The following is a 12588-nucleotide window of genomic DNA, read 5'->3' on the forward strand; positions in this document are numbered from 1 at the left end:
ATACGATCTCCTATACAGCTCCTGCATCGGCTATAGGGCTGCTAAGAGGACCAATACACTGAGGGCACACACCTACCACGCAACATCGCTTCCGCCCGGTGTTCTGTCATTTTTTCCAACTTATCAAAATCTCCAACCGAGTCTCACGTAGGGACGTCGGGAACGTGGGGTCAGCGTGCAGGCGACATCGCACGTCACGTCCGGTCCAGCTCCACTCATTGGGCTGCAGTAAGATCGGTGAATCGGGGGTGAGGGAGAAGGTGAGGAGAGGGGCCGGTACCGGGAGGGGGGTGTTATGAAACAGCGGAGGGGGAACTGACACATCTGTACACAGTGCTCTGTATTCCCCTGTCCGTGTTATACAGAGTCTATCCCAGAGTGCCTCTCCTATCATTGTGTCTCCTGTCTGATGAGGCCATAGGGACATCCGGTGTCACTGAGTGTATTAGATTGTCAGCGCCTAGGATCAGGGCCCTCCTATCTTCAGTTCTACTTCACTGTCCTCCCTTTATACTGTAAACCCCTGACACTGTATACATCCTGAATAATAATGATAATCAGCTGTGTATGGCTCAGCTTATGTCACCAATTATCCACTTGAAGTCTAAGGCCCCCCATCACACGGGCGGATCTGATTGGACAGACTCCGCTTTTCTCAGTGGGGGATGGATCCGCTGATCTCCACTGAGCAGGTGGATGACCTGTAAGATCTCTGCTCTCCTCTATGGGGAGATCAGATGAAAACTGACCGCTAAGGATGAGCTCCGGCGTGTTCGCATAGTACACGTGCAATGCCCGCCAGGAAGTGTGCACGGCGCTGCGCTAATCGCAGTCAGGGAGACATTGTCCCGATGCTCGGCTGCAGGGATCGTGAAATGTCTCCCTGGCTGTGATTAGCACAGCGCTGTGCACACTTCCTGGCGGGCTCTGCACGTGTACTATGCAAACACGCCAGAGCTCATCCTTACTGACCGCATGTGCATTTTCATCCGATCCCCCCAGATGGATGGACAATGGGGTCACCGTCTGTCTGGGTTTGGTATTTGGCAGACAGGATCGGATCAGGTGACAGCTAGGGTTGTCCCGATACCAAGCATTTTGCCCGAGTACTTGTACTCGGGGGGGGGGGGGGGGGGGGAATGCTTCGATACTTCACCCGATACCTGGGCTGTCAGGGTGATCAGTGCTGTGGAGGAGTTACAAGCACTGATCACCCTGTATACTTAAAAGTCTGACAGCCAAAGCCGGTCCTCTCTCTTAAACCCCCTGCTTTCAGCGGTGATCGGTGCTTCTCTCCCACACATGATCACCGCTGACTGTCCCCTATCCTCCAGTCCCCACCCGTCCTTCTCCATGCTGCTCCGTGTCTCCCTCCATGCATCTGTTCCCCCTCTCTCCTCCGTGTCCCCCTCTGTGCATCTGTCCCCCTCAATGCTGCTCCGTGTCCCCCTCTGTGCATCTGTCCCCCTCCATGCTGCTCCATGTCCCAGTCCGTGCATCTGTCCCCCTCTGTGTATCTGTCCCCCTCTGTGTATCTGTCCCCCTCTGTGTATCTGTCCCCCTCTGTGCATCTGTCCCCCTCCATGCTGCTCCGTGTCCCTCTCCGTGCATCTGTCCCTCTCCATGCATCTGTCCCCCTCCATGCTGCTCCGTGTCCCTCTCCGTGCATCTGTCCCTCTCCATGCATCTGTCCCCCTCCATGCTGCTCCGTGTCCCTCTCCGTGCATCTGTCCCCCTCCATGCTGCTCCGTGTCCCCCTCCATGCATCTGTCCCCCTCCATGCTGCTCCGTGTCCCCCTCCATGCATCTGTCCCCCTCCATGCTGCTCCGTGTCCCCCTCCATGCATCTGTCCCCCTCCATGCTGCTCCGTGTCCCCCTCTGTGCATCTGTCCCCCTCTGTGCATCTGTCCCCCTCCATGCTGCTCCCTGTCCCCCTCCATGCATCTGTCCCCCTCTGTGCATCTGTCCCCCTCCATGCTGCTCCGTGTCCCTCTCCGTGCATCTGTCCCTCTCCATGCTGCTCCGTGTCCCTCTCCGTGCATCTGTCCCTCTCCATGCATCTGTCCCCCTCCATGCTGCTCCATGTCCCAGTCCGTGCATCTGTCCCCCTCCATGCTGCTCCGTGTCCCCCTCCGTGCATCTGTCCCCCTCCATGCTGCTCCGTGTCCCAGTCCGTGCATCTGTCCCCCTCTCTCCTCCGTGTCCCCCTCCATGCTGCTCCGTGTCCCCCTTCATGCTGCTCCATGTCCCAGTCCGTGCATCTGTCCCCCTCCATGCTGCTCAGTATCCCCCTCCGTGCATCTGTCCCCCTCCATGCTGCTCCGTGTCCCAGTCCGTGCATCTGTCCCCCTTTTTGCTCCGTGTCCCCCTCTTTGCTCCGTGTCCCCCTCCATGCTGCTCCGTGTCCCCCTCCATGCTGCTCCGTGTCCCCCTCCATGCTGCTCTGTGTGTCCCCCTTCATGCTGCTCCATGTCCCAGTCCGTGCATCTGTCCCCCTCCATGCTGCTCAGTATCCCCCTCCGTGCATCTGTCCCCTTCCATGCTGCTCCTTGTCCCAGTTCCGTTTTCACTGACTCTGTCCATTCACATAACTGAAACATTGTAACCTCCTGTGATTATGATGTCTCAGTTGAATGAAGAGAAGCCGCTGTCTTCACCCCTTTCATTTTCAGTGCAGCGGACGCTGCTGAGAAAGGGACTGGGGAATCTGTGTCCCTAGTCCCTTTCTCTGTCTCAAAGGGGAGATGTCAGAGGTCTGTTAAGACCCCTGATATCTCACCATAGCCCCCCCAACAGGGCTGATAAAAAATAAATAAAAAATTGCATAAATAATAATGATAAAAAAAAACACACTGACACTGTCCACCCCCCCCCCCCCCCCCCCAAAAAAAAAAGAAGAAAGCATTGTAAAAAAAAAAAATGTAAACAAATATTTAATAAAAAAAAAAAAAAAAATACTGACACATTTGCTACTTAAACATGATTAAATTAAAAAGTATTCGGTATCGGCAAGTACTTGAAAAAAAAAAAGAGTATCTGTACTTGTACTCGGTCTTAAAAAAGTGGTATTGGGACAACCCTAGTGACAGTGGACATCCACAGCTCCATAGAGGTGAATGGAGAGTCCAATCAGGTTCGCCTAAAAAACTGACAGGACCTGATTGGACCGCCCCTGTATAAAAGGGGCCCAGGCCTGTTCAGACTCTTTTTTTTGTTTACAAGTAAAAAAAATTTAAATAAAAACTCACCCATAACCCCAGTAATCCACTTGCAAACCGCAATGTATGTGTGTGTGTATATATATATATATATATATATATACACAAAAAGTGTAGCTGCTGGCTTTTAATAATTGGACACTCACCTGTCCCAGGATCCAGCGATATCGGGCGTGCGAAGCCTTCGCTCCTCTCCACCTCCTCTCTTTGGTGCCGCCATTGTCACTGTGGGCGCCTGGCTGTGGCTTCACAGCCAGGCACGCATTGTGCAAACCACGCACCGTGACTGGCCGGGCAATCATCTGTGACGTGTCCCAGATGATTGCCGAGAGGGAGAGGTGAAGTTCCTTTCCGGTGCTGCTGTGCCCCAAGAGGAATTGGGAGCTGGATCCCTCTAAAAAGAGGGTATCTGCCCCCTCTCCAAAAACTGACATACCAAATGTGGCATGTCGGGGGGTCACCATCACTTAAAGCGGAAGTTCCATTTTTGATTGGAACTCTGCTTTAAGGCTTTTTTTCCTCTTTATTTTTATCTGGTGATCCTGCCAGTAATACACTTCCTGTCCTAGGGTAACAGCACTTAGCCCCTGGGGCACACACCGGTGATTGTTTCAAGTCGCACCCTGTTCTTCGCAATGGAAGCAGTCAAATCGGTGTGACTCTGACTCCAGTGGAGTCGCGCAGATTTTGAAAGTAGTTCTTATGCTACTTTTTGTCATGTTTAGGTGCGATTTGCATTGACATCTGTGCATGAAGTAGCACAGATGTCTTCCAAGTAGCGCCTGAAGTCGCACTGACTTGTGGCTTAGAAATTGTGCGGCTTCAAGTGAAGTCGCATGTTTTTAAAGCCGCGTTCGGTGTGACCGAAGGATAAGGGGGCGATTTACTAAAACTGGAGCACTCATAATCTGGTGCAGCTGTGTGTGGTAGCCAATCGGCTTCCAATGTCAGGTTGCTCAATTAAGCACTTCAGTAGCATGCATCACCCCCTTGCTTCCCAGGACAATTTTCAGCTTCCAACGCTGAATGGCAATTGCGCAGTCATGCAACGCTGTACCCAAAGCAAATTTTTAGAATCCCCCCCCCCACAAATAGAGCTTTTTTTTTGGTGTTATTTAATGACTTGCAGACTGTTCAGCCACAATGTACTGCAGATGAGCGGCCACTGTAGTCAAAGCACCGTACGCGGACATTGGTTTAGGGCGCACACATGTGCGGCCTCCGCCCAGCCGTGATTGTACATGGTGGGAGCCTGTTAGCAAGTCTGAGCCAATAATTAACGCCCAGGATCTGCTGATCGGCTGTGCGCAGAGGGAGGATCTGTCAGTTTTTCATACCCGCAAAGCAGGGTTAGTTAAAAGCAGCGTACTTTACACATAGTTGGGCTCTATTTGTGTGATATAAACTTCATTTGGGTACAGCGTTGCTCAATCTCCAGGTAAAGTAGAGCAGTGCTGAAAAGCAAAAAATAGTCTCGTCATGAAGGGGATAAAAATCTTCCAGAGGTCAAGTGGTTAATCACTACTGGGTTTTATATTTTTTGCCAAAAAAAAGTTAAAAGACAGACACAAAAAGAAAAAAAAAAGAAAAATATATATATATATTTTGTTTGGTAATGCAGACTTGGCCTCACAATCTATTTGGAGATCCGGACGTTCTGATTGGCTGCTCTGATAAATGTGATTTGATGAAAATTGTAGTGACAGAATGATTAGTGATTTTTGTATTTTGCAGACTAGAAAATGGCAAAGGTTTCGGACATGTTTGACGTGACCTGGGAAGGTAAATTCTTATTCCTTATCTTGGTGTATTGCAGTAAACTGTTTCTACCTTCGTATAGTTTTGGGTGTTCGTCAACAACACCTGTCCAGCCTGTTTATATGGATATGGGTTAGATAAATTCACAAATTGAAGCGATTGTAAAGCTTTGTTTATTTTATTTTTTAAAGTTGAGCTCCACCCTAAAGTGGAACATCCGCTCATCGGAACCCTCACCCCCCTCCGGTGTCACATTTGGCACCCACTTCCGGGAGTCCACTCTGCGGGGACCTGTGGGTAGTGTGTCACCCCCCACCTCCCCCGTTGTGTTCTGGGATACACACGGCTCCCAGAACACAGCGGGGACCAGTGAGCATGGCGCAGTGCGACTCGCGCATGCGCCATGGGGAACCGGGCAGTGAAGCCGCAATGTTTTACTTCCTGGTTCCCTCACCGAGGATGGCGGTGGGAGCAGCAGAGTGACGAGGGATCGCTCGTCTTCTGCTGCCAACGTCGCTGGACTCCAGGACAGGTAAGTGTCCTAATATTAAAAGTCAGCAGCTGCAGTATTTTTAGCTGCTGGCTTTTAATATTCTTTGTACGACGGAGCTCCTCTTTAAATAATCGGAGAAGCGCTCTCCTTGGTGGAAACCCATGCGGGCGTGATCTCGAGTCCTGCATCTTTGTTCATTCACACAGAATGCAGGACTCGGCGCTGCATCATTTTATTTGATTGACAGCAGCGGGAGCCAATGGCTGTGCTGCTATCAATCTATCCAATCAGGACATGAGACACCAGATAGAGCTGGTGTGCTCTTTCCCGGCCGCAGAATGACAGCATTCAGGTAAGTAAAACTGGGGAGCAGCTGCAGCACCCCAGAAGTTTTTTCACCTTAAAGGGGTTGTAAAGTTTTGTTTTCTATTTTCTAAATAGGTTCCTTTAAGCTAGTGCATTGTTGGTTCACTTACCTTTTCCTTCTAAATGTTTTTTTTTTCTTTGTCTGAATTTCTCACTTCCTGTTTCTCCTCAGTAAGCTTGCCCTCATCATTCGAGCTGTTTTGGCTGGGGGTTAGTCACCCAGAACAGCTTACTGAGGAGAAACAGAAAGTGAGAAATTCAGACAAAGGAAAAAAAACATTTAGAAGGGAAATCGAAGGAAAAGGTAAGTGAACCAACAATGCACTAGCTTAAAGGAACCTATTTAGAAAATAAAAAACAAACCTTTACAACCCCTTTTAATGCATAGACTGCATTAAGGTGAAAAACCATGAGGGTTTACAACCCCTTTAACCTCCCTGGCGATATGATTATGTCAGATTTTTGATGCTGAAAGCAGTACAATGTTTTGCATGGAAATTTTGGCATTTTATATTGTAGTAATAAAACTGTTGGTAAATGATATATGACCGCCCCTGATACCAAATACCACCACTGCGCCTGTGAAAACTCAGAAATGGAAAAAATATATAAAATAAAACAAAAAGGTGCCACTTAGAAAATTATTTTCATGTGTATGTGATTTCACTTTTTAACCTCCTTACAACCGCACACCGTCAAATGACGGCGGGCGGAATCCCCTGTTGTTCTGACAGGACGTCATATGACGTCCTGTCATTAGAAGCTGCTAGGAGGCGCGCGCGCGCACACGACGCGTTACTGGGAACACAGCAAGCGTGCCCGGCGGCATAATTATGTCTTTCTATTTTGTAGGCAATATAACAAACCAGTCACTATACGGTTATTGGTTTTTTTTTTTATTTATTTTTTTGCCAAAAATATGTAGAAGAATACGTATCGGCCTAAACGGAGATAATTTTTTATTATTTTTTAAGGGATATTTATTATAGCAAAAAGTAAAAAATATTGTGTTTTTTTTCAAAATTGTCGCTCTTTTTTTGTTTATATCGCAAAAACTAAAAACCTCAGAGGCGATCAAATAACACCAAAAGAAAGCTCTATTTGTGGGAAATAAAAGATGTCAATTTTGTTTGGGAGCCACGTCGCACGACCGCGCAATTGTCAGTTAAAGTGACGCAGTGCCGGAAGCTGAAATTTAGTCAGGGCAGGAAGGGGGTGCATGTGCACAGTAGGCAAGTGGTTAAACAAATAATTGAATGAACAGGAAAAATAGTGGCGCTCAATAGCTTATAAATTGCATTAAATGTTAGTGACAACACTGAATCAATGATTATAAATACCGTGAATATTATAATTATCACCCAGTGACATGTGACAAATTAATAATAGTCCATAAAATCATATGCAAAAAACATTTTTTTGATTGTGTTCCAATGCTAAATCTTCTTATCTCTTCCACCACACAACGTGCAAGTGACTCCTCTCCCTTTAAAACCGCACTCACCAGCTTACAAAGCCTCCCACTTTCGGGTTTTTAAACCACACAAAGGGTTAAAAACGACCATCCAATATCGAACTGTGCTTTAAACAGGATCTCTCCACTAGGGATGAGCTCCGGCGTGTTCGCACTGTCCATGTGCAGAGCCCGCCAGGAAGTCTGCACCGCGCTGCGCTTACCACAGGCAGGGAGACCTTTCCTGATCTCTGCAGCTGAGCATCGGGACAATGTCTCCCTGCCTGTGATTAGCGCAGCGCCATGCAGACTTTCTGGTGGGCTCTGCACGTGGAGTGTGCGAACATACCGGAGCTCATCCCTACTCTCCACATGTGAATGATAATGAAAGAAGTGCGCCAATAGTGTGATAACGTTCCAACCAATTTATTAAAACACAGAAAACTTCAACCTTTACACTCACATTTCTAATTTAACCGGTTAAGACCCGAACCAATATGCAGGTTAACTACTTGCCAATCAGCCTCCGGCAGGTCGGCTCCCCTGCGCGAGATCACGTAGATCTACGTCATCTCGTGAATCCGCCAATAGGGCGCAAGCCCCTCGTCCCAACGCGCGTGCCTGGTGGGCACGATCACCGCCGGGCACCCGCGATCGCTCGTTACAGAGCGAGAACCGGGAGCTGTGTGTGTAAACTCCCGGTCCTGTCAGGGAGAGAAATGACTGTTCGTCTGTTCATACAATGTATGAACAGCGATCTGTCATTTCCCCATGTCAGTCCCACCCCCCCTTCAGTTAGAACACACACAGGGAACATACTTAACCCCTTCCTTGCCCCCTAGTGTTAACCCCTTCCCTGCCAGTGGCATTTTTATAGTAATCAATGCATTTTTATAGCACTGATCGCTATAAAAATGCCAATGGTCCCAAAAATGTGTCAAAAGTGTCCGAAGTGTCCGCCATAAGGTCGCAGTACCGATAAAAATCGCTGATCGCCGCCATTACTAGTAAAAAAAAAATATTAAGAAAAATGCCATAAAACGATGCCCTATTTTGTAGACGCTATAACTTTTGCGCAAACCAATCAATAAACGCTTATTGCGATTTTTTTTTTTTTTTTTTTTTACGAAAAATATGTAGAATACGTATCGGCCTAAACTGGGGAAAAAACTTTTTTTTATATATTTTTGGGGATATTTATTATGGCAAAAAGTAAAAAAATATTCATTTTTTTTTCAAAATTGTCGCTCTATTTTTGTTTATAGCGCAAAAAAAAAAAAACGCAGAGGTGATCGGATACCACCAAAAGAAAGCTCTATTTGTGGGAAAAAAAAGACGCCAATTTTGTTTGGGAGCCACGTCGCACGACCACGCAATTGTCAGTTAAAGCGACGCAGTGCCGAATCGCAAAAAGTGGCCTTGTCATTGACCAGCAATATGGTCCGGGGCTGAAGTGGTTAAGGACCTGGCCCCTTTTTTGCGATTCGGCACTGTGTCGCTTTAACTGACAATTGCGCGGTTGTGCGACATGGCTCCCAAACAAAATTGGCGTCCTTTTTTTCCCCACAAATAGCGCTTTCTTTTGGTGGTATTTGATCACCTCTGCGGTTTTTGTTTTTTGCACTATAAACAAAAATAGAGCGACAATTTTGAAAAAAATGCAATATTTTTTACTTTTTTCTATAATAAATATCCCCCAAAAATAAAAATATTTTTTTTTTCCTCAGTTTAGGCCGATACGTATTCTTCTACCTATTTTTGGTAAAAAAAATCACAATAAGCATTTATCGATTGGTTTGCGCAAAATTTATAGTGTTTACAAAATAGGGCATAGTTTTATTGCATTTTTATTAATATTTTTTTTTACTACTAATGGCGACGATCAGCGATTTTTTTTTTCTTCGTGACTGCGACATTATGGCGGACACAATTTTGACACATTTTTGGGACCATTGTCATTTTCACAGCAAAAAATGCTATAAAAATGCATTGTTTACTGTGAAAATGACAATTGCAGTTTGGGCGTTAACCACTAGGTTAAGTGTGACCTCATATGTGTTTCTAACTGTAGGGGGGGCGGGGCTGGACGTGTGACGTCATTGATCGTGCTTCCCTATATCAGGGAACACACGATCAATGACGGCGCCACAGTGAACACAGTGTCTATGGACACAACTTGTATGACAGGGAGCGCGCCCGCAAGCTAACCCCCTTGGGAGAGAGCTTCCCATGAAGGGGGTTAGATCTTGCGGGGAGGAGCTGAGACGGCTGCCGAAGGGACACCAGAAGACGAGGATCGGGGCCACTCTGTGCAAAACGAACTGCACAGTGGAGGGAAGTATAACATGTTTGTTATTTAAAAAAAAAAAAATGAAGCCATACAACCCCTTTAACTCATATTCATACACATACTGCGGCCAATTTTGACAGGAGCCAATTAACCTCCCAGCATGTCTTTGACGTGTGGAAGAAAAAGAGTGGGCGGAACCCACCCAGGCACAGGGGGAACATGCAAACTCCATGCAGGTAGTGTTGGGGTTGGGATTCCAACCAAAGAATCCTGGGGCTAGATTCAGGTACGAGATACGACAGCGTAACTCCTGATACGCCGTCGTATCTATGCGCCTGATTCTTAGAATCAGTTACGCATAGATTTGATTAAGATCTGACGGGCGTAAGTCTCTTACGCCGTCGTATCTTAGTTGCAATTTTACGCTGGCCGCTAGGTGGCGCTTCCGTCGATTTACGCAAGGAATATGCTAATTAGGTAGATACGCCGATTCACAAACGTACGTACGGCCGGCGCATTTTTTTACGTCGTTTGCGTTAGGCTTTTTCCGGCGTAAAGTTACCCCTGCTGTATGAGGCGTACGCAATGTTAAGTATGGACGTCGTTCCTGCGTTGAATTTTGAAGTTTTTACGTTTTTAAGGGCTGTACGTAAGTTACGTTCACGTCTAAAGCATTGACGATTTGCGGTGGAATTTCGAGCATGCGCACTGGGATTCTTTTACGAACGGCACATGCGCCGTTCATAAAAAAACTTCAAATACGTGGGGTCACACTAAATTTGTATAAAACACGCCCACATCATCCAAATTTGCATTAGGCGGGCTTACGCCGGAGCACATACGCTACCCCGCCGTAACTTAGGGCGCAAGTTCTTTCTGAATACGGAACTTTCGCCCTAATTTACGGCGGCGTAACGTATCGGAGATACGTTACGCCCGCACAACATTAAGCAGGGCTATCTGAATCTAGCCCATTGTGTTGCTAGGTGGAAATGCTAACCACTTAACCATTGTGCTGCCTTAATGGCCTTTGGGTCAGTGGTCTCACTCTTGATTCAGGTCCACCTGTTTTGTCATACCTTGGCCTTCCGCCTAGATCAGAGGGATTTTTTTTTCTTTCCAGGCTCTTGATCACCAGGTGGTAGTTGGGGGTTGACTCCTGTAGAACTGTCTGGTAAGCCTTGTCCTCCTGCCTCTTTGAAGGGGGCTTTGACAGGGTATGTTCCAGGGCATCTAGATTCACGTGGAGTCCCAAGGCTTGCCGCCCAGTAGGCGCATGCCTCTAAAGCAGGGGGGTCTCAATCTGGCGGCCCTCCAGCTGTTGCGAAACTACAAGTCCCATGAGGCATTGCAAGGCTGACAGATACAATCATGACTTCAACAGGCAGAGGCATGATGGGACTTGTAGTTTCGCAAACAGCTGGAAGGTCGCTAGTTTGAGACCGCTGCTCTAAATCCTTAGTTTCAGGTCATTTCTGGTGCTTTTGAATTGAGCCAGGACTGGGGTGGTATAGGGGCTTGCCATTACCATCCTGAATGGAGGGAAAGGATGGCAAGCAGTAAAATGACCACCGCAGTTAAGTCCACATGTTGCTTCTGTGCACAAAATGAGGGTTTCTGCACTGCATGTACCGTATTTTCCGGCATATAAGACGACTTTCTAACCCCTTAAAATCTTCTTAAAAGTCGGGGGTTGTCTTATACGCCAGTAACCTAACATCTTACCTTACCAGAATTGCGGCCGTACGATTTTTCAAAAGCCGTGCCTCCGACGTCTTCTGTTCCGTGATAGGCGGAAACAATCAGCTTCCCAGGAGGCACTGTGTTCAGTGTCCGCCTATCACGGAGGGCCTCTCGTCCTGTGTTTAGTGTCCGCCTATCACGGAGGCCCTCCGTGATAGGCGAACACTGAACACATTGCCTCCTGGGAAGCTGAATGTTCCCGCCTATCACGGAACAGAAGACGTCGGAGGCGCGGCTTTTGAAAAATCGTACGGCCGCGATTCTGGTAAGGTAAGATGTTGGGTTACACGGCCGCGATTCGCATGGGATAAGGTAAGGGCACGGTCTGGTCATGTAATGGGGCAGGTCTGGTCATGTAATGGGGCACGGTCTGGTCATGTAATGGGGCACAGTCTGGTCATGTAATGGGGCACGGTCTGGTCATGTAATGGGGCAGGTCTGGTCATGTAATGGGGCACGGTCTGGTCATGTAATGGGGCACGGTCTGGTCATGTAATGGGGCACGGTCTGGTCATGTAATGGGGCACGGTCTGGTCATGTAATGGGGCACGGTCTGGTCATGTAATGGGGCACGGTCTGGTCATGTAATGGGGCACGGTCTGGTCATGTAATGGGGCACGGTCTGGTCATGTAATGGGGCACGGTCTGGTCATGTAATGGGGCACGGTCTGGTCATGTAATGGGGCACGGTCTGGTCATGTAATGGGGCACGGTCTGGTCATGTAATGGGGCACGGTCTGGTCATGTAATGGGGCACGGTCTGGTCATGTAATGGGGCACGGTCTGGTCATGTAATGGGGCACGGTCTGGTCATGTAATGGGGCACGGTCTGGTCATGTAATGGGGCACGGTCTGGTCATGTAATGGGGCACGGTCTGGTCATGTAATGGGGCACGGTCTGGTCATGTAATGGGGCACGGTCTGGTCATGTAATGAGGCAGGTCTGGTCATGTAATGGGGCACGGTCTGGTCATGTAATGGGGCACGGTCTGGCATGTAATGGGGCACGGTCTGGCATGTAATGGGGCACGGTCTGGTCATGTAATGGGGCACGGTCTGGTCATGTAATGGGGCACGGTCTGGTCATGTAATGGGGCACGGTCTGGTCATGTAATGGGGCACGGTCTGGTCATGTAATGGGGCACGGTCTGGTCATGTAATGGGGCACGGTCTGGTCATGTAATGGGGCACGGTCTGGTCATGTAATGGGGCACGGTCTGGTCATGTAATGGGGCAGGTCTGGTCATGTAATGGGGCACAGTCTGG

The 12588-nt window shown here is 48.1% G+C and overlaps 1 protein-coding gene across 1 annotated transcript in view; it reads left to right on the forward strand.

The window, feature by feature from the left end:
- The first annotated feature begins 151 nt into the window (after positions 1 to 151).
- Positions 152 to 12588, forward strand: part of EMC2 (ER membrane protein complex subunit 2) — a 127690-nt gene continuing 115253 nt past the window's right edge. Inside the window, exons 1-2 of the mRNA XM_040354853.1 lie at positions 152 to 260; positions 4954 to 5001. Coding sequence (XP_040210787.1) covers positions 4962 to 5001 — 40 coding nt within the window. The 5' untranslated portion in view covers positions 152 to 260; positions 4954 to 4961. The remainder of the gene's footprint in view (positions 261 to 4953; positions 5002 to 12588) is intronic.

The sequence above is a fragment of the Rana temporaria genome, chromosome 5, assembly GCF_905171775.1.
Source record: "Rana temporaria chromosome 5, aRanTem1.1, whole genome shotgun sequence".
NCBI classification, from domain to species: domain Eukaryota; kingdom Metazoa; phylum Chordata; class Amphibia; order Anura; family Ranidae; genus Rana; species Rana temporaria.